Raw genomic sequence first — 21,818 nt, 5'->3', positions numbered from 1 at the left:
TTTGCTGAGGCCATTAGTAGGAAAAAATCCAAACTCCTTAACACAGCTCATCAGGCTCTTCCGCCCAGCCCTTAAGCCTCATCTCTCACCATGATCTCCTTCACGCTTAGCACTCCAGGCACACTGAAGCTTTGTTTCTTGAATGCTCCACACTACTCTGCCACTTCAGAGCCTTTGCAAGTACTGTTCTCTCCACTCCTACCATCCCTTCCAGATGGTCCAGCTATGTGCTATCAGAAGATTTTTGATATTCCTTACTAAACTCAAGGGCAGGTACAATATCTACTTTCCTCACCACTCCCCTCTTCCTAGCACAACGCCCACATAGAACAGGCAGAGAATACGCATTTGCAGGGCTGAGTCTGTGAGCAGACAGCGCCACCTGTTGACCCAAATTTGCCCTTCAGTACCTAAAAAACAAGCCTTAGCTCTCTGCCCACCAACCAGGAAGGTAGATGGTTCTGAAGCTTCCTGAGGGCCTATCCGGTGTCTCTTCACACCAAACTTAGCAATAAAAAAAAAAAAAAAGCTAACATTATTGAGTACTTAACGTGAGAGAGCTAGGCACTTTCCTAAGGGCTTAGCTATTAACACATTTAATTTTCACAACCACTCAATGAGGTAGGTACCTTTATTGCCAATTTATAGGTGGGGTAACTGATGCACAGGGCAGTGAAAACCTCACTCAAGATCAGACAGCTAGAAAATTTCACCCCAGGCGGTCTGGCTTCAACCTGCACTTTTGAGCCCCAAACTCAATACTTCTATTCTGTTTCCTTTACTCCACCCCAATGACCTGGTGAGTTTATCTCCCAGATACTTCCTTCCACCGTGAAGACCCATGTGAAGGGACTGCCATCCCAGCAGCAGTGATGTCAACCAAAATCCCACCTGGAGTGAGAGATCCATACATTCTGAAAGCTGCACAATTCAAGTGCACTCCTCAGGACAGTAATGAGATGTGGCCTCTCCCCAGCGAAATAGCAAATGCAGCAGTCAGCCCCAGCCTCCACGTGATTGCTCCCCTCATGTGCCCTCCACAGGCAACCACCCCTCTGAGCCTCCATTTTCTACTAGGACCTTTAGCCCAGATAGGCAGGTCAGACTGGATGTCATACGAAGAGGAGCGCAGTCCCGATCCAGGCGAGCCTGAACGGCAGTGGCCATCACTCAGTCCCCTCTCTGATCACTTACCAGGCAGGGTCACTCACATCACACAAGAAGCTGGGTCCCCTCACATGTTTCAGTCTTGCAATTTAGAACCAAGAGGTTGGCTACTTCCTTCTTACATTCCATCTACTTTTCACCCTCTCTTCTAAATCATTCCTTTATATCATTTGTGAAAATGCCTGCCTGCCTCCACTAAATTTTAAGTTGATATTTAAACATATATATATAAAATTAATACTCACTGAGCACTTCCTATGCCCCAGTCACTATTCTAAATGCCTTACACATATTAACTCACTTAATCCTCACAGGAACCCTATAATTATCCCCATTCTACAGATGACAAAGCTAAAGCACAGTGCAGTGACATGTTCAGGGTCACACAGCAAGTGGCCACCTGGGGTGCTAACCTAAGCCATCACGCTAGTCTATACTTTTAAACGCTACATCAGACTCCCTCTGCTGGTAGAGGCTGTGTCTGCTGCCTTTACTCCCAAGCGCCAGGCACACGGCTTTGCACACAGTAGGTGTCAACAAACTTGCTTTAATATATATACACACACACATACACAGTCACATTCCAGTGTGACAAATACCCCTTCTTCGACCAGAAGAGAGCTCTACCATACTCCAGTCTCCTGCAGACTCTCCAGAGAGAGCCTAGGCCTGGCAGTCTTCAGAGATGACACCCAGTGCGGGCATTTTTATTAGACAAGTGGGAAGGGGCACGGTGCACCTTGGGGTGTATTCTGTCTGGGGCCTCACGCGGGCCCAGAGCTCTGCTGCACCCTCTTCATCAGCTCTTCATCCTGCATTGACAACTCTGTCAACTTTTTGCCCATCCGCTCATGGATGTCCAGGTACTTGGAGACACACCGGTCCAGGCACACGGACTCGCCCTTGGACAGTTCTGCTTCCTTGTAGTGGGGAGGAACACACTTCCGGTGGCAGGCACTGGTCATTCTAGGGGGAAGGAAGGGCAAGGTCAGGTTAGCAGCATCCCGAGGCGCACCAGGAACTCTCCACCATTCCTGCCCTGCTGTACGGATTCCACCTCCCAAGAAGGTATTGTATATCCTCAATTTGCACCTCAACCATCTTGAAAGTTCCTTGAAAGGAGGAACCTTGTTTGAGCCCATGTTTATGACTAATTAAAGAAGAACCATTAGTTGAGTACTAGCTACGTTCCAGGCATCATGCTAAGAGCTGACATGGATTCTGTTATGCAATCCTTCTAATAACCCTACGAGGCAGGCACGGCCATTACCCCCATTTGACAGATAAGGAACTGAAGGCACAGAGGGCCGCAGGTTCCCATACAGCCGGGAGCTGAACCCAGGTAGTGTGACCTCACAGCCTACATTTAAAAATTATTCCAATATATATCCTCCAAGATAAACCAACTAATCAAGAGAGGCTACCAGAGAGCTTAAGCCAATAAAAATAGCAAACCTTAGTTGACTGCTTGCTATGTGTTGGGCTTGATGCTAAGAGCTTGTCATACGTTTTTACATTTAATATTTATGATGTCCCTACGAGGTAGGTACTATTATCTCCATTTTATAGATGGGGAAACCACCGGTCAAACAGTCCAAGTAACTTGCCCAAGACCATACTGGGGGTGACTGGTGGAGCTACGATTTGTTCCCTCATTTGCCAAATGGTTACGGGACTAGTTTGGAGTCAGAGTGAGGTACTGGTCCTGACATTGCTACTGACCAGCTGTGGACCCTGAGAAAGTCATTGAAGCTCTAGAAGCCTCGATGCCCTCACCTTAAAATGGGACAAGGAAAATTAACCCAGTGGATTAGTTTGAAGATGAAAAAAGATAATGCGTGTAAAATGCTCAGCAAGCACCTGAGGTAGAGACCGGGTTTAAGAAACATGAACTACTAAGTGGGCTGCGGGCTCTTTGTCAACAGGTAAATGCTCAACTGTTCTTGAAGCTAACCAGAGCCTGGACTGGAGCTTCACTTCCCACTCGGCTCCTTTATCGCCAATTCCATCCCAATCTAAATGCTCAACTCGTTCTAGTGACCCCATACTGCGGCTGCATTAATCCTCAACCACGGAAAGTGGGGGTGAGTGGGTGCGGGCAGTGGTAAGCACGGGCCTAGATGGAGGAAAGCATTTTTCAGAAGTCATCCACCTCTGCCCTCTGAATGGGCGACCCAGGATCAATCTCTAAGACAAGGTAGCACAGAGTCGATTTTTACCTGTTGTACATATCAGCCATCATCTCTACCTCCAGCTCCGCCGCCAGCTGCTGGGCCCTGAGCGGATCCATCTCAGCCCTGCACCGTCGAGGAGATCTCCTTCTGGTCTCCTTGTCCTGGGAGCAGACATCACCGTCAGCAACCACCCCTCCCGTTCACTTTCCCATCCTAGAGGCTAGAGGATGCGGGGCAATCACAAGGCATCAGACCGGCAGGGGCCACTGACATCAGTGAGTTCAGCCACCCCATTTCGCAGATGTGGAAACTTAGGCCCGGAAAGGGAACACTGCCTAGCCCAAGGTCACACAGCACGTCAACGGCGGGGCTGAAAATCAAGCCCCGGAGCCCTGACGCCCAGTCCCTCGAGGTCACCTCTACCCAGGAGCAGATCGAAAGACCGGAACCGAACCCTCTAAACCGCTGGCCTGAACCTCTGGGGCGCTGGGAATCCGATCATACGCCAAGCTAACGCGCCCGGGCCCCGGCCCAGGGGCCTCACCCCTGAAAAGGCGGGGCCATCATCAAGGTCACCTTGATGGTCACTCACCACGGCCTGTGGCCGGTCACAATACTCTCGGTGTCCCCAACTTCGCCCAAACACTAGAAATTCACCGGGCGCCCCGGGAGACTAAAACGGAAGCACGTGGGTCACTTCCGGGAGGGAAGTCCCGCCTCTTTGATCCAGACTGGCTTCCGGAATGAAGGACCAAGGAGGCGGCGCTGGGAAATCGGCTACCATAGAGAGCGGCCGGCCGCGACTGAAGGCGAAGGCGATTTGCAAATGCTAGAGGGGACGCCAAAACACCATAGAGGCTTGGGCAGGGCGCAGAGCGCCCGCACTCCCTGTTGTCAAGTCGGCCGGGTTGCCGCGGAAAGGTTTGAGTCTATTGGTTCTGTAGAAAGGGGCCGGATGACAGAGCTCAGTGAACTTCGCCCTCACCTCTCCCTCACCTCCAGAGAGCTGACGCCTGAGCACAAATCAGGCGTGGAGAAGAAGGAACGCCCCCAAGCAGCAGTTCTCAGTTTGTGCTGCATATTAGGGTCACCTGGGACGCTGTAAAAAATCTCGATGCCCAGGCCTCACCTCATACCAGTTAATTCAGAATCTCTGGGAGTAGGACCCAGGTGATTCCTATGTGCAGCCAAGTTTAAGAACCAGTGCTCCAAGGGACTGTGTGAATACAGCTGTGTGTGGGTCACTAAGCTTTCTTTGGGGTTGCAAAGATAAGCAAGGCACAGTTCCTGCTTGCAGAAAGATGAGACGTGTATACAGTGTTTTATTCGACTTCTGTTAGACGCCCTGGGCCATAAAGAGATGAATAGAAGCAATTTTGGCTGCCATTAGAGCTAACCTAGTACATCTGGGTGAGAAAGAAAGAGGGTGCTTGTGAACTCTTCATCTTTCAAGACAATGTATCCCTCGATCTGCACTTCCCCCACAACAAAAAAACCTGCTTCAACCCTTGATTTTTCAAGAGATTTCCCAATAAACGAAATTTAGAAGATGCAGATTAATGATGCAAGGGTACACTGCCCGTTGGAGAAGGTAGGCTGGACACTTTATGTGATTGGTCACCATATGCTTTCCTAATTGCCCAAGAAAGTCCGATTTTCATCACTGGGCCTCATTTCTGCTCTAAGGGCTCATCTTTGTCAAAGTCTGTAACTTGACACTAAAATTGAGGTATAACATTCATACAGCAAAGTGAGTAAAATACATGAATCTTAAGCTTAATTTTTAAAGGTATATTCATTCTTAAAACCACCACTCAGATCAAGATGCAAAATACTTCTAGAACTCTAAAAAGTTATCTGAGGTTCCTTCCCAGTCAACACCCCCTCTCCTGCAGTTAGCAGCTATTCTGACTTCTATCATCTTCAATTAGGTTTGCCTACACTTGAACTTCATGTGAATGGAATTATACATGATTTTCTGTTTCTTGCCTGACTTTAACTCAATGCAGTCTGTAAGATTTCATTCATATTGTTATGCATGTCTGTTATTCATTCTTTCTTATTGCTGTCTAGTGTTTGATTGTATGAATAAGCCACAATTCATTTATCCATTCTCCTGTTGATGGACTTTTGGGTTGTTTCCAGTTTGGGGCTATTATGATAATGCTGCTTTCAATATTATCGTACATATGTTTTAATGGACATATGTTGCCCTGGTTTTTGCTTTTGAGAATATAGTCAACATATGGAATATTAAGAAATTGCATGGAAAAAGGAGACGAGTTCTTACAAGAGGAATGAAAGGTTATGAAAGGTGTTATGAAAGATTACGTACTGTATATCCATTTAAATAACATTCTCAAATGACAAAATTGTAGAGATGGAGAAGAGATTAGTGGTTGCCCGGGGTTAGAGTTAGTGAGGGGAGGAGGGAGGTGTGCCTTTAAAGGGGTAGCCCAAAGGAGATCTTTGTGGTGATGGTGGAGGTGTTCATACAAATCTATGCATGTGATAAAATGTCATAGAACTATACACACCATTCTACCAATGTCAATTTCCTGGCTTTGATAGTGCATATAGTTATGTAAGATTTAACCTTCAGTGGATAAATCTTAAGTAAGATTTAACCTTCAATACCCTCTCTGTGCTATTTATGCAACTTCCTGTAAACCTATAATCATTTCAAAATAAAAAGCTTAACAAATCATTACAAAAAAGATAATGTACTTAAAGCACCCAGTCCATGGCAGACGCTCAATACAAATCATTGTTCTTTTTTTTTTATTTTTAGACTTTTATTAGGGCTAACTTAAAACATACAGAAAAGAGGAGAGAACAGTATGTGGAACTTACACATACCCATCATCAGGATTTAACAATTGTTAATATTTAGCCATATTTTCCTCATCTATTTTTATTTCTAACAGATAAAGTCTTTTTTCCACAATGCCATTTTCAAAATTATGGTAATTTATTAATATAATCTAATGCATATATTCAATTTCTCCCAATTTCTCAAAACTGTCTCTTTTTTAATGTGGCAAGAACACTTAACATGAGATCTACCATCTTAACAAACTTTTAAGTGCACAATACAATATTGTTAACCGTAGGCACAATGTTGTACAGCAGATCTCAAGAACTTATTCGTCTTGAATAACTGAAACTTTACAGTCATTGAACAGCAACTCCATGTTTTCCCCTCCCCTCACCACCTGGGAAATCATTGTTCTTACTGATGATGATGTTATTGTTACCATCTACTATGAGACTGTATCTTTTCCTTCCTATATTTATACAGTTGGAGATTTGAGGACCTTTTAAGTAGGAGTCTCCAATTGTCCCTGTTAAGTTTCTTCTTGTAAAAGACAGTTTATACAGCCCCAGCCTTCCAAGATCTCTTTGGAATCCAGATACATCATCCAAAACTGCTGACCTCTGTCAGGACCATGCTGAAGCTCTGGTCCCTCATTCTATGCTGTGTTCTCCCCATTCCCAGCCTCCCAACCTCCCAGAGGGGGATTGTGTATTTGTTACTCACCATGAGTCAGTCTTATCCTCTTGGGTGAGACCATACCCCAGAGGAAGGGATGGAGCGTTGTCACCTAGGATCGCATATGGGCCCTGACCACTCATGAGAGACAGCCTAGGTGGACTTCCCTGAGATGAGCAGGAGATGAGAGAATAAGAACACCATTGGCTGGAACAGAATGGTTATTCTATTAGCTAGAAAAGAAGGCTGGCACGGTCTTAATCACTGTCATCCACTATTACCATTCGCATCTCTTCTCCTCACCTGCCCTGCTGATGCTGTGGTCCAAGCCACCACCATCTTGCTGGGTTACTGCAGTAGTCTCCTGACTGGTTTCTCCACCTCAGTTCATGCCGGGCCATGACAAAAAAATACGAGGTGAGGCTGGAACAGGGACATAGGGGTGGGGCAGGGGACCTTTCCCCAGGGCAGTAGTGCTGGGGAGGGTCTGAGTGGTACAAAGCCCAGAGGGAAGGAGACTCAGAGGGGCAAAGTCCAGGCCCCCTGGCCTGAGGCTCACCAAGGCCTGCTCTGGGCCCCACTTGCCCACAGCACGTGGACATCCAGAACTTTTCCTCAAGCTGGAGCAGTGGCATGGCCTTCTGCGCCCTCATCCACAAATTCTTCCCCAGTGCCTTTGACTACTCTGTGCTGGACCCCATGTAGCGCCGGCACAACTTCACCCGGGCCTTCTCCACGGCAGAGTAAGCCAGAGCCATGGATGGCAGAGCTGGGTGGGAGCTCGGGGGCCCTCTAAGGAGAGTGCTGGATTCAAAGGGGTCAGATAGTGGGGTGGTCAGATAGAACAGCAGGCCAGAGAGATGTGTGGAAAAGCTCACCAATGTTGGGCAGATAAACTCTAGATGGGTGAAGGAGACATCTGGTAACCATCAATATCGGACTGTTCAACCATTGGTACCCAGACCTGGCTTTCAGATCATCCCAGGCATAGGCCCCAAGTTCCTATTCCATATTTCTATTAGCTATTTTATTTATTCAATATATATTTGTTGAGCACCTCATATGAACCAGGCGATTGGCTAGGCCCTGAGCACATAGCCATGAACATGGTAGCTAAAATTCCTATTCTCATGGAGCTTAGAGTCTAGTGAGAGAGTCAGATACTAAGGAAATGAATAAGGGAATTTTGGATTCCAATAAATATTATGAAGAAAATAAAACAGGCTGAAATAATGGAGAGGAACTGAAGGTCATGGAGACCTCTCTGAGGAAATGAAATTTGAGCTGAGAGTAGAAGAATGAGAAGGAACCCATCTCACAATAAGCAGAAGCAAAAAGGTTACAGTCCTGAGTATGGAAAGGAATCAATTTGTTGAAGGAACAGGAAGGAGGCCAGTATGGCTCAAGTGGTGGGGACCTCGGAAGGCAGTTGGGGGAGTCACAAGCTTTGTCAGTGGTAGGGGTGTCCCTTGCACACATTCTCCAAAAGTAGTACCTTTTTCAGATCACAGGGCATATAGAGAAGGCAAAGATTTATTCTGTTTTTTCAGAGCTAAATCTCAATTCAGTATAAAAATTTGTTCAGAGCCTACTGTGTACCAGTCACTTCAGTTCAAAATAGAACTCAGGTTTGTATTTTCTAGAACTCTAAGCCCAGCGACCCATCAACTTGGGCCATGGCTCTTCTCTTTGCCCCTCCCCGCTCCAAATCTCTCTCCAGTGTGATCCCTGAGACACATCCCCCAAGTCTGCAGCTGTCCCATTCACCCCCTCCTTAGCCCACCCTTCAACAGCTGCTTTTGTCTGAGGAAGAGCAAAAGGGACTATTTAAAGGAGTATGGGGGAATTGGGGGATGAAGGAAGCAGAGGAGGCCTGGCCTGGGCTCTGGAAGGGCAGGGGAGGCCAGAGTGCTGGTGACCATGCTCCAAAGGGGCCTGCAGATGGTTTCCAGGGTTGCCAGGGCCAGGCGAGTACATTGGGAAGAAAGATGACCGTAGGACGGATGCTGCCAGGGTCAGGGAGGGAGGGACGTGCTGTGATTGAAAGGTGCCACCTGTCAGATCTTTATGGGAAATCTGAGCCTCGCAGGCCAGGGGAAAGTGTTGTACCAACAGGATAGTAAACAATGCTCTTCGGTGGCCTAAGGCTCTTGAAGTGGGGGTGGGGTGGGGTGGGAGGGGGAGGAAGGTGGAAGGGGGGCGGGGAAGGAAGAGCTGGGGGCTAGAGGCTGCCCGGCTTAAAGGCAGCCTGGGAGTGAGGCCGCTCAGCTAGAGGAAGGAAACAGCTCCCAAGCCCCCAGGCAGAGGCCCCACAGGTAGGAAATACCCTGGGCCCCTTTCCCAGTTCCCCCTTCCATCTGCCAACCCCTTTCCCACCTTCCAAGGGCCGGAGACTCCAAGCAGAGCCCCGCGGTTGGGTTGGAGAAATCCAGGCTCCTTCCTAATCCTCTCCACCACTATGTCAACCTCTTTAGATGTCAGAGGTCAGGGGTTCAGCCCTGGGGTGTTGGGCAACTTGAGATCACCTGCAGAGTAGCCTGCAGGTGGCAGTCCATGAGGAGGACCTGACACGGGTAGAGAGGGCCTTGCGAATCTCACCAGTCCAGGTGGGTTGGGAGGCAGACTCTCTAAGCAGTTGAGAGTTGCCTCTCCAAGGAGGGTCCCTGGCTGGGGTGGGGGATGGTGAAGCTTCAGGACCACCAGAAGACAGACTGGGTAGCAGTGGGTCGCGGAGGTATCAGTAGAACCATGAAGTGTCGTCTATACTATGTGGGGCTTGGAACTGAGGCTCCTGGGTTCTCTTCCTCCGGGTCCGCCAAGGGAAACAGGAAGAGGGAGAGGGGAGCTGCCTGCAGTGCTGCTTGGGACACAAAGCAGGATGGTTGAAGGCCTCCTGGGGGTGCAAGGAGGAAGTAGAGGGCCTACTCTTCACTTAGAAAGGAAAGAGCTGAACTCCCCAGCCATATCTGACAGCCCTCTCCCACCAGTGTGGTGCTCTTCACCCTGGGCTGGAGACTTTGAAGGGACACTGGCTGAGAAGCTTGTGGGAGCAGCATCTTCAGCACAAGCTCTGGATGGGTTGTCAGGAGACCTGAGTTCTAAGTGTGGTTTGGCCATTTAATTGTCCTATGACTTTTCTTTTTTTTTTTTTTTTTTTGTGAGGAAGATCAGCCCTGAGCTAACATCCACGCCAATCCTCCTCTTTTTGCTGAGGGAGACTGGCCCTGAGCTAATATCTATTGCCAATCCTCCTCCTTTTTTTCCCCTTTTTCTCCCCAAAGTCCCAGTAGATAGTTGTATGTTATAGGTGCACATCCTGCTAGTTGCTGTATGTGGGACGTGGCCTCAGCATGGCCTGACAAGCGGTGCGTCTGTGCGCGCCTGGGAACCGAACCCAGGCCACCAGTAGCAGAGCGCGCACACTTAACCGCTAAGCCATGGAACCGGCCCCTGTCCTTTGACTTTAGTCAAGGGACTTCGACTCCCCAAGCCTCCAATTCTTAATCTGTAAAATGGGGCCAATAACACCTTTCCGGAGGCTTAGAGTGAGGAAGTAGTGAGATAAAGCAGGGCACTGCAGTGTAAGCTGTAAACTGCTATCAGAATTCTTAACTCTGGGGTGGGCAGTGTTATCTGGTTTCTCTACATTCTGAGTTTCTTCACTCCTTGTCTATTTGTGACAAGACTGGAAGGTGGAAAGCTGAGGTGATGAACACGCAGAATGGCCGAGGTGTGTGTGTGTGTGCGTGCACGCGTGTATACACCTGCCCTTCCCCTCCACCCCACTAAGTGTGTAGTACATCGACACAGGGAAAGATATTTGCAGCACTCAGCTATGTCTTAGCCAGTTACTACACTTTGAGGTATAAAAAGGGCTTGTTATCATCATACTGGCGTTCTGCGTTCTCATTGCCTTTCCTTACCAACTAAATGCCCTCGTGGCTGGGTCAGGACCTTAATCTGGCACAAGACTGGGCAGAGGCCAACCTACACCATATGAGCTGATGTGTACGGAGCGCTTCCTCCATGCTGGGCATGCCTCACAATACTTTCTATGCACTGGCTTCTGTAACTCTCCACCATCCTTATTTCTATTTCCAGAAATCAAAACACAGGGAGGGCAGGTAGCTTGCTCAAGGTCACACAATTTTAGTAAACAGTGGGAGCTGGGATCCCACCGTAGGAAGACTCCAGAATGAGTGATTCTCACCACTACTCCATACCACCTTCCAAACAAGAGCACAGGCAGGAAGGGGTTGTATGGATCATTTATTTATTTATTTTTTATTTAATTTATTTATTTATTTTTTCCCCCAAAGCCCCAGTAGATAGTTGTATGTCATAGCTGCACATGCCTTTAGTTGCTGTATGTGGGACGTGGCCCCAGCATGGCTGGAGAAGCGATGCGTTGGTGCGCGCCGGGGATCCGAACCCGGGTCGCCAGCTGCGGAGCATGCGCACCTAACCGCTAAGCCACGGGGCCGGCCCTGTATGGATCATTTAGATCAGCATTTGCCATACTTTCTTCTGCTAAACATGGCATGGCTCAAGAGGGCAGTACATGGGCTGGCCCCCTGGCTTAGCAGTTAAGTGCGCGCACTCCGCTACCGGCAGCCCGGTTAGGATCCCAGGCGCGTACCGCCGCACCGCTTCTCCGGCCATGCTGAGGCCGTGCGTCCCACGTCCAGCAACTAGAAGGATGTGCAACTATGACATACAACTATCTACTGGGGCTTTGGGGGGAAAAAAAAAAGGAGGAAGATTGGCAATAGATGTTAGCTCAGAGCCGGTCTTCCTCAGCAAAAAGAGGAGGATTACCATGGATGTTAGCTCAGGGCTGATCTTCCTCACAAAAATAAATAAATAAATAAATAAATAAATAAATAAATAAATAAATAAATAAATAAATAAATAAATAAATAAAACTGTAAAAAAAAAAAAAGAGGGCAGTACATGCTCCTCAGGAAGAACAAAGCAAAAAGAAACGAAAGCAAAGGGAAAAACAATCCACGGTCAGATAGGTTTGGGGAAGAGTGAGTTAAATAAAGCTAAGCAAAGTTAAGCTTTCCTTATTATGGGGTATCTGGAATCTATTTAAGTGCTAATGAAGTTGTATATCTCTGGAAGTTGTATATCTGTATATATATCTGAAGTTGTACATCTCTGTTTTTGGAACAGCTGTAGCCAGAGAATACACTCTCCCCTAGCCCCTATTAATGTTTAAGGAGACCCTAGTTTTCTATAGAACAGAGTTTGGAAAACCTGATCTAGACCAATCCTGTCATTGTCAGTGGACACTGAGACCAAGAGAGGAAGGGGCTTGCTCAGGTCTCAGAGTGAGTGACTAGGAGATGGGGTCAAGTCCAGCTCCACAGCCTCCTGGCTCCCTGCTGATTGCATTCCATCTCTCAGGCTCATTTGTTCCGCTCTGACTTTAATATCTGCTGGAGCTGCTGAACCATGAAGGGGCTCTGGTGGGAGGGGTGAAATTGGAGGACAGTGTGAGCATCTTTGCAAATCCCAGCCTGCTTCCAGGAAATTGGTAGGGGGTGGGGGGGAGCACCAAATCCAGGGACCCCAGGGCTCTGGTCTGGGGGCAGTAAAACCTGAGTGGGAGGCAGGAACAGAGTCCTGTCCCTCATCTGCTTGCCTTCCTGCCTCTGTCCCAAATACTCAGGTGCCCTGGGTACTGTCACCCAGAAGGATGGCACTGCAGAGGGCAGGAGGTATTTTTAGACAGTGACAGGAGTGTCTACTACTTTTACTGCCTGAGTCATGCCCTGAACCCTATTTGGGGATTGTTTTCTTTGTAAACAGACCCCCAAGAATGGCAGGGGGATGAAGGAGCTGGCCCTGTCCCCCCACCCACCTGTTTTTGTAGATCCTACAGTACATACAGTACTGGACTAGGAAACTCCAAATTAAGGTGTCATAATCTCCCTCTCCCCCACAACCCCCAGCAGTTGGAGAGTCAGATTTCCCTACAGAGATTAGGGAGAGTACTTTTCCGTTCCTCACCAAAGGAAACTCTTCCATGCTGAGGCCCACCTTTTCTGAGAACCACAGGCTGGCAGAGTGGGCAGAGACGCAGAGATCAGCTGGCCCAGGGTCTCCCAAATTTCAGGCATTTTTACACCACCTCTGTAATTTAGCTACATCTGTACTGCCTGTATTCTGCTTTCCTGAATGTTTTCCTTTGAATTAACTTACTTTAAAATTCAATAAATATATTTTTAAAAGAAACTTTAGAGGCCGGCCCTGTGGCAGAGTGGTTCAAGATCCTCGTGCTCCACTGTGGCAGTCCAGGTTCACAGGTTCAGATCCCGGGTGCAGACCTGTACCACTCATCAAGCCATGCTGTGGTGGCGACCCACATACAAAATAGAGGAAGATTGGCACAGATGTTAGCTCAGGGCTAATCTTCCTCAAGCAAAAAAAGAGGAAGAGGGGCCGGCCAGCCCGGTGGCATAGCAGTTAAGTGCGCGTGCTCCGCTTTGGCAGCCGGGCTTCTCAGGTTCAGATCCCTGGTGCACACCAATGCACCACTTGTCAAGCCATGCTGTGGTGGCGTCCCATATAAAGTAGAGGAAGATGGGCATAGATGTTAGCCCAGGGCCAATCTTCCTCAGCAAAAAGGGGAGGATTGGCAACAGATGTTAGCTCAGAGCTAATCTTCCTCAAAAGAAAAAGAAAAAAAAAGAGGCAGATTGGCAATGGATATTAGCTTAAGGTGAATCTTCCTCAACAGAAAAAAAAAAAAAGAAAAAGAAACTCTACATCATTACCGGAAATGGAAACTCAATATCACTGGCCAGAAATAGAAAGTAACTGTAAAAATAAATACAATGGAAACAAAACAGTGTTATTAAATTCTATCTGGATACTCCTGCCTGCTCTGGGCTCTGAGCCCAAGGCTAGCTCAGTCCATTAAAAGGGGAGACGAGTAAACTGCTCCACAGGTATTCCAGGATGTGAGGATCAAATTGAACCGCCTCATTGGCTTAATCAAAAAGAAGCAAAATCATTGAAAAGGCATTATGTGACCTAAAGTTCTTTAAAGCCCAAGCCACAGCCTGCAGAGGGCCATTGGGTGAACACCATCTAACATCAGGTCACTGTGGCTGGACACCCCCCTTTGGGGAAGCAGCACTCTTTCCCTTCGTTTCACCACATGGAAAATGGATGCTCATGTCACATGTCCAAGTAGTGGGGGACTCAGGACTGAACCGCAGGCCCCCAGATTCCTGGGGCCAGCGCTCTTGGAGGGCGGGGCCTTCACTTCATGCACAGATGGGGCATGAAGGGCTGCTTCTTTTCTCTTTCCAGAGATGGAGCAGAAGGAAAGGAAGCCCTCTGAGGATGGGACCACTGTCTTGCCAACTGCAGAGGCCCCAGGGACACTGGGAGGTGGAGCCTCTGCAAAGGAGGAGGCCAAAGGCACAGCTGAGAAGACGGCCAAAGAGGGGACCCCAGATGGGGCAGGAAAGCCGGAAGGAGCACCAGCTGAGGATGGCAGTTCTGCTGAATTTGAGGGGGAGGCAAATGGGTTGGGTGAGGGCGAGGTGGAATGCAAAGGGGGGGCTGAACTTCAAAAGGAAGACCGTGGGAAGGAAGAGGCCACAGCGACTCCTCAGGGGATGACTGACAGGAAAGAAGAGACCAAATCTGAACCTAAGGAGGCTGAGGGAAAAGAGGAGACCACCCCAGCCTCTGAGAAGCAGAAGGCTGACGAGAAAGAGGCCAAGCCCGAATCAAGGGCGAAAGCCGACGTGAATGACGAGGCTGCTGGGGAGCAAGAGCCCGAGGCTGGAGCTAGGGAGGCTGATGGGAAGGAGGCCACGACGGCCTCTCGGGAGGAGAGTGACAAGACGGAGGAGCCCAAGGCTGAAGCCCAGGAGAAAGCCCATGCCCCAGAGGCCAGGGCGCACTCTCAGAAGAAGCCTGCTGCGGAAGATGAGGCCAAGGCTGAACCACAGGAGGCTGACGAGGAGCAGGTGGTGAGTGAGGAAGAGGAGAGGAGGGAGGAGGCCCCCACAGTGTTCTGGAGTCCCCTGTCCCCCAGGAAGCAAGCCCCCCCGCTTTATTCCCTTGGGAAAGTCTAGTCTTTTTCCCACTGATATCAAGAACCTGTGGTGGGGGATGTGGCACTGTGGCCCCAGGCTGCCTTCTAGATCTTTCTGAGGGCCTCACAAAGCCTTGGGCAGGTGCTTGTGTGGCTGAGCCCACACAGATCATGTTCATTCCAGGAGCCAGGCAGTCCCAATGAAGAGCAGGAAGTGGGTGAGGAGAGACAGTCGGAGGAAGGAGCAGGGGTGATGCCCAGCTCCCCCGAGGAGTGGCCTGAGAGCCCCACGGAGGAGGGCCACAGCCCCAGCCCAGGTGAGTGAGAGCCCAGGAGCCCAGGGGTGCTGCAGGGGCTACCTGAGGGGGCGTGCAGGGAGTGCATCATGAGTAGCCCCACCTTCCCTCCCTCCTGTTCCTTTCCTCCAGATGAGTTGGGTCAAGACACCACAGCCTCTGGAGAGACCAGTCCTTCAGCCAGGTAGTGTCAAACTCTGGGCCCAGCTCTGACTCCTCCTATCACCCGTTCCCTTCAAAGTCTGCCATCACCTGAATCGGGGCCTCCCCAGCACCCAATCTCAAGATATTCCAGGATTCCTGGCATTCAGCCTCCCATCCCAGGGCAGAGCCCAGGAAACCAAAGGAGCCAGATCATGGGAGCAAAGGGAGCATGGGGCATCCTTGGTCCACCTCCCACCCCACTGCTGAAGCCTTGTCTTCAGCATCCCCAACAGCTTCTCAGAGGGGCTCCTCATCTTGCTGCTCAGCCTGTTTCCATGGTGTCAGCATCATCCAACCACAGGAGCATGAGCAGAAAGCCTGAGTTTGGACAATGACTCTGCCTCTTACCAGCTGTGTGACCTTGGCCTCGTCCCTTCACCTCTCATCTGTGAAGTGGGCACAGTAATTGTACCTACCTCACAGGAAAATTGTGAGGCTGAAATGATGTAATGCATGTAAGATACTTAGCACAGTGCCTGGTGCCTGGAGGATGCTGGATAAAATGAGCCTTATTCTTGCCATTGCACAACTTTAGTCATTAGAAGAATCTTCCTTTACTTTGACCTGAAATTCACCTCTGTGTCACTTTCTTTCTTTCTTTCTTTTTTGTGAGGAAGATCAGCCCTGAGCTAACATCCATGCTAATCCTCCTCTTTTTGCTGAGGAAGACCGGCTCTGAGCTAACATCTATTGCCAATCCTCCTCCTTTTTTTTTTCCCCCAAAGCCCCAGTAGATAGTTGTATGTCATAGTTGCACATCCTTCTAGTTGCTGTACGTGGGACGCGGCCTCAGCATGGCCGGAGAAGCCATGCGTCGGTGCGCGCCCGGGATCCAAACCTGGGCCGCCAGCAGTGGAGTGCACTCACTTAACCGTTAAGCCACGGGGCCGGCCCATCTGTGTCACTTTCTTAAGGAAAGATAACCAGTAAATACTCACGGAGCACCCAAGCAGTGATGTGGCAGCACAGCTGGGTGCTCTCCATTCCCCTTCTTACTCAAGCCTTAGAACCACCTTGCCAGGCAGGTATCCCAGTCCCCATTTCATAGATGAGGAAGCAGAGGCTCAGAGAAGTGACATGACAGTGCCAAGATCACACAGCAAATAAGAGGCAAAGCCAGGATTCAAACTCAGGTCAGACCTCAGACTTGTCCTCATTCTGCCCACACATCTCCCCAGACCACATGCTCCCCAAAGTTAGACTGAGCCTCGTTATTCCTTCTCAACCCCCTCCCAGTGCTGGGCATGGAGGAAATGTGTGCTGAGAGTGGGGGCTACAACTTCATATGCCTCTTTAGACTGCAGGGACCTCCCCCCCTCAGCCAGCCTGCCCTCCTGCCTGTACCATGTAGTGACTGGTCCCAGCCCCTCTCACACGTCTTTGAACCTTCCCATGTAGTGAGTCTTCACCCAGTGATGTGCCCCAGAGTCCCACGGAGCCCCCTCCCTCACAGGAGAAGAAGAAGGAGAAGGCACCAGAGCGCAGGGTGTCAGCCCCTATCCGGCCCCGGGGGCCCCGTGCACAGAACCGCAAAGCCATCGTGGAGAAGTTTGGAGGGTAAGAGGCAAGCGAGGAGCTGGCTGGGCTGGGCGTTCCCCAGGAACCACCGGTTGGTCTGGCAGGGAAGCCTGAGGGGCGATGGGGACAGCCCAGGGCGAGGTGGGAGGAGTGACATCTGGGGCTGGGGCTCCTTCCTGATGGAGCCCTCCATGGCCTCCCACCTCTCTGGCCTGGCCTTCTCCATCCCTCCCTCACAGGGCAGCCTCAGGCCCCACTGCCCTGTTCCGAAACACTACGGCAGCTGGGGCAGCCATTGGCGGTGTTAAGAACATGCTCCTGGAGTGGTGCCGGGCCATGACAAAAAAATATGAAGTGAGCATGGAACAGGGACACATGGGTGGGGCAGGGGACCCTTCCCCAGGGTGGGGGTGCTAGGGAGGGTCTGAGTGGTACAAAGCCCAGAGGGGAGGAGGCTCAGAGGGGCAGAGTCCAGGCCCTCTGACCTGAGGCTCACCAGGGCCTGCTCTGGGCCCCGCTCGCCTGCAGCACGTGGACATCCAGAACTTCTCCTCAAGCTGGAGCAGTGGCATGGCCTTCTGCGCCCTCATCCACAAGTTCTTCCCCGATGCCTTTGACTACTCTGAGCTGGACCCCACGCAGCGCCGGCACAACTTCACCCTGGCCTTCTCCACGGCAGAGTAAGCCAGAGCCATGGATGGTAGAGGTGGGTGGGAGCCCGGGGGCCCCCTAAGGAGAGTGCTGGATTCACAGGGGCCAGGTAGTGGGGTGGTCAGATAGAGGCTGAGGCCACACATTCATGTATCCACCAGACATTTTTTGACGGCGAGAACCGTTTCAGGACACAGCAGTGGATGAAACCAGCAAAATCCCTGCTTGCCCGTGGCTTACATTCTTTTTTTGTGTATGAGGAAGATCAGCCCTGAGCTAACATCCATGCCAATCCTCCTCTTTTTCCTGAGGAAGACCGGCCCTGAGCTAACATCTATTGCCAATCCTCCTCCTTTTTTTTTTTTTCCCCTTTTTCTCCCCAAAGCCCCAGTAGATACTTCTATGTCATAGTTGCACATTCTTCTAGTTGCTGTATGTGGGACGCGGCCTCAGCATGGCTGGACAAGCGGTGTGTCGGTGCGCGCCTGGGATCCGAGCCCAGGCCACCAGTAGTGGAGCGCGTGCACTTAACTGCTACCGTGGCTTACATTCTAAACGGAGACACAGATCATAAACACACACACGCATATGAAGTATAATGCCAGGAAGATAGGGGCCATAAAGGAAATGCAGGCAGGGTAAGGGGTAGAGGAGAGGCAGGCCTGCTGTCTCAGACGGGGTGCTGCCTCAGGTGTGGGGTCAGATTCTGACTCTGTCATTTGTTCGCTGTGTGATCTTGGACAGGCTCCTTTATCTCTCTGGGTCTCCATATTCTGATCTTTAAAATGGGCATGACGTTTCCTCTTTTGCAGGGCTAGTGTGAGAATTAAGTAATTAAGTAAAGTCCCCATAACAGTGCCTAACCCACCACAAACACTTCAAAACAATCTTAGCTGCTGTCCCTGTATTATAATGATGATATCACAGTTATGATGATAATTATTGTTCACTTTGGAACCTGGAGGGGGATTTATTGATGAGGTTCATGTAGCTGGGTGTCAGGGGTGGTGGTAGGATGGAGAAAGGGGTGGTACCAGAAAGGCAGGAGGGGTGTGAGGAACAGTGTGGCCCAAGAAGAACCTGAAAGGCAAAGACGTGGCTGCTGCCAGGTGGAGGGGGAGGGGGAGGCACTCCCACCACCCAAGGGTCAAAGCCAGCCTCGGCCAGAGGCCCCATCTCTACCCACCTGTGAGGCCTGAATGCCCCTTGATGGCCTTGGCTCCCAAGGAGCTCATGCCGGGAGCGCGCCCCCCCCCCCCCCCCCCCCCCCGTTCTCTCCAGTCCCAGAGAGAGGCTCCTGAGCCACTGAGAGAGACAGGACTCTGCAGACGGTGCGGCCAATGAGGCTCCGGGAATGGAGAGCTGATGGCGTTTCTAAAGCCCTGGGACAGGGAATAAGTCACTGGGGATGTTAGCAGCACCTTGGTCTCGGGGGCTGAGCCCTCTGGTCTAGTCTAGGTCTGGCCACCAACCTGCAGGAAGCCTGGGGCAGCAATCTCCCCATCTCTGGGCCTGCGTGGCCCCAACAGCAAAATGAGAGGATTGAAATTGATCTATGCTTTTCAAATGGGTTCTTTTTTTCTAGCAGATTCCTCAAACAAAATATTAAGTGAATGCCCAACATATAAAACAGATTAAAGGGGGATCTTTTTCGATTGGGAGGGGTTCCTGGAGCATCCCAGCTCTGCACCCAATCCCCCTTTCCAAGATGGTCCCTGAAGCATCTCTGTAGGGCCCTAGGGCACCAAGGATGCCATTTGAAAACCACCAGACTTGATGTTCCAGAAGATCTCTTCCAGTTTCGCATTATCCTGCCAAGGGATGGGGTGAGTGCCCTGGAGTGGGGGGCTAAGAAGGTTGGGGGCACCACGTCCTGCCCTGGGCTCAGAGACACCTTTCATGATGAAGATAAGCCACATGAATCGAGAGTGACTAGGTGCCAGGCGTTCTGCTAAGTGCTTTCCTTGAATCATCTCATTCAATGCTCACAAAAATCCTAGAGTGTAGACACAAGCAGAAAGGTTACACGGTGTCCTGGGTCACACAGGAGGGCTGTGAAAGAACCGGAATTTGAAAGTGAGACTCCCAGTCGGGACTGAGAGCTCCAAGTAAACCTCAGAAGGGCATGGGGCTCGGCCCTGACAAAATGCCCCTGGCCTGTGGGGCATTTTGGTCATTGTCCCCCTCCTGCAGCTGCCTTGCCTTGGTTCCAACCAGGCAGGGCCACAAGAAAGCGGAAGGAATAATCAGGTGACGACGATGGGCAGACAGGAGGCATCAGGCAGCGAGAAGGGAAGGATGCGGTGGGGATGCGTGGAGATGGAGGGTGGAGAAGAGAGTCGAGGTGCTGAGTCTGAATCTTGCCTCCTTCTTCGCTCTGTGTCCCTCAGCAGCTGACTTAACCTCTCTTAGGGTTTGATGTGAAGATTAAGTGTGCAAAGTAAGGGGGCCCCTGCCATGGCCATCACACCCCTGCCTCTGTTCCAGAACTCGCCTCTGATTCCCATGGAGTCCTGGGATGAGAGGGGGGAACAGCCAGTGCTGGAGCCTCCAGTGGGCTCGATCAGCTGTGCTGCTGGAGGAGCCCAGCCCCACTCCCCAGGCTCCATGGGAATGAAGCTGTTGCCTCTCTTGCGTGGGGGACAGCCCCCGGCCTGCACCCAGGAGCCGAGATCACCGCATTGGATTCTTTGAAATCCTGCAGTCTGTGCTCCTCCCCCAGCTCCCCGGTCAGTCCGCTTTGGGTTTCAGCCCAGCTGTCTCAGCCCCAAGACAGGATTTCCCCTGGGACCCTAGTTTCTCCTTCTGCCAGCACCTATGCAGTCTGGTGGGCTCGGACCACTGAGATCCAGCTTCAGGGCAAGGATGCCAGAGGCATCAGCAGGCCTGGGGTTGAGTCCCAGCTGCATCACTCACTTTGACCTTGAGCAAATCACCCAAATACTCTGAGTCTCCAGTTCCTCTTCTGCTGGTTGAGGATGGAGAGGGGAAGTAAATGAGACCATTCAAGGGGAAGCATTGATTAAAGCACGTGGCGCATGGTTACAAGGTCCCAACAGTGCTTAGCTCAGATGATCAGCCTCAGCAAAGCCAGGAGTAGCATGTGGCCCCAGAGAGCAGCCGGAAGTTAGAAAAAGAGGACTTGCTGCTAAGTTCCATGCAGTTCCTCAAACACATCAAGCACTCCTGCCTCAGGGCCTTTGCACATGCTGTTTCCTCTGCCTGAAACCCTCTTCCTCCAGATATGCACATGATTAACACTGAGACCTTCCCTGAGCCCCCTATTAAGAGTACCTCGTTTCTAACACAGGAACATACCCTGTCTCCCTCCCTACCTTGTTTTTCTCCATAGCACCTCTCACCACCTGATGTTCTATTTACTTCGTGTGTTTGATTACTGTCTTCTTCCACAAGAATGTCAGGGACACGAGAGGGGGGACGTTTTGGTTTCGTTCAGTGCTGATTTTCCTAAAAGAATGCCTGGCACATTGTAGGCCCTCAGTAAATACACAGAGACTGAATGAAGATGGAGTTGTTGCAGGTGTAAGCCAACACTCTGGCTAGGATTGCGGTTCTGTCCTTTCAATTCTTCCTGAGGGGTCTGGCCCTCCAGAGGACAGATAGACCAGCAGGTAGAAGGGGTGGGTTAATGTAGAACTAAGACCAGAGGGTCCTGCTCCCATATGAGGAGTCCACACAGTCCAATGAAAATGGGGGCTTTGGAATCAGACCAAGCTGAGTTAGAGTCTTGACTGCCAGGCCTCAGTTATCTCATCTGTACAATGGGTTGTTGGCCAAGACCACCTCCCAGCTCCAACACACACAATTCTGTGGGTTTCATCCTCGCCTCTAACACACACAATTCTCTGGGTTTCATCCTCGCCGGGCTGCCCCTAGCTCCCATGTCCTTCACCTTTGACTCTCCGCTCCCCACCCCACCCTGTCCTCAGGAAACTGGCCAACTGCGCCCAGCTGCTGGAGGTGGAGGACATGGTACGGCTGGCGGTGCCTGACTCCAAGTGCGTCTACACCTACATCCAGGAGCTGTACCGCAGCCTCGTGCAGAAGGGACTGGTGAAGACCAAGAAGAAATGAGGAGGGACTGACCCTGTGGGCAGAGGTGGGCAGGGTGCCCAGCCGACCAGCCGTGGCCAGAGGCTCACTTCCTCCGTTCCACGGAGGCAGCAGAGCCAGGCTTGGGCAAGGGCAGTGGCACCAGTCTTAACTGCATTAAAAGTACTTTTGTAAAATCC

General features: G+C 50.6%; 2 protein-coding genes across 2 annotated transcripts; one reads left to right on the top strand and one right to left on the bottom strand.

Annotated features, from left to right (window-relative positions):
* Nucleotides 1-1,698: 1,698 nt before the first annotated feature.
* TIMM10 (translocase of inner mitochondrial membrane 10) lies at nt 1,699-4,031 on the bottom strand. The gene is made up of 3 exons (XM_058526870.1): nt 3,934-4,031; nt 3,387-3,502; nt 1,699-2,133 (listed from the first exon to the last, which is right to left on the bottom strand). Exons 2-3 carry the CDS (start codon nt 3,455-3,457, stop codon nt 1,932-1,934), a joined length of 273 nt encoding a protein of 90 aa, XP_058382853.1. The 5' UTR covers nt 3,458-3,502; nt 3,934-4,031; the 3' UTR covers nt 1,699-1,931.
* Nucleotides 4,032-9,093: 5,062 nt separating this feature from the next.
* SMTNL1 (smoothelin like 1) lies at nt 9,094-21,818 on the top strand. Its single transcript, XM_058526854.1, has 8 exons — nt 9,094-9,149; nt 14,161-14,831; nt 15,081-15,213; nt 15,325-15,376; nt 16,795-16,953; nt 17,154-17,268; nt 17,443-17,594; nt 21,516-21,818. The coding sequence occupies exons 2-8, from the start codon at nt 14,163-14,165 to the stop codon at nt 21,658-21,660; spliced, it is 1,425 nt and encodes a 474-aa protein (XP_058382837.1). The 5' UTR covers nt 9,094-9,149; nt 14,161-14,162; the 3' UTR covers nt 21,661-21,818.

The sequence above is a fragment of the Diceros bicornis genome, chromosome 31 (genome assembly GCF_020826845.1).
Source record: "Diceros bicornis minor isolate mBicDic1 chromosome 31, mDicBic1.mat.cur, whole genome shotgun sequence".
Lineage (NCBI taxonomy): Eukaryota > Metazoa > Chordata > Mammalia > Perissodactyla > Rhinocerotidae > Diceros > Diceros bicornis.
Note: the sequence above shows the minus strand (reverse complement) of the source record. Positions and strands in the feature narration are given on the sequence as shown.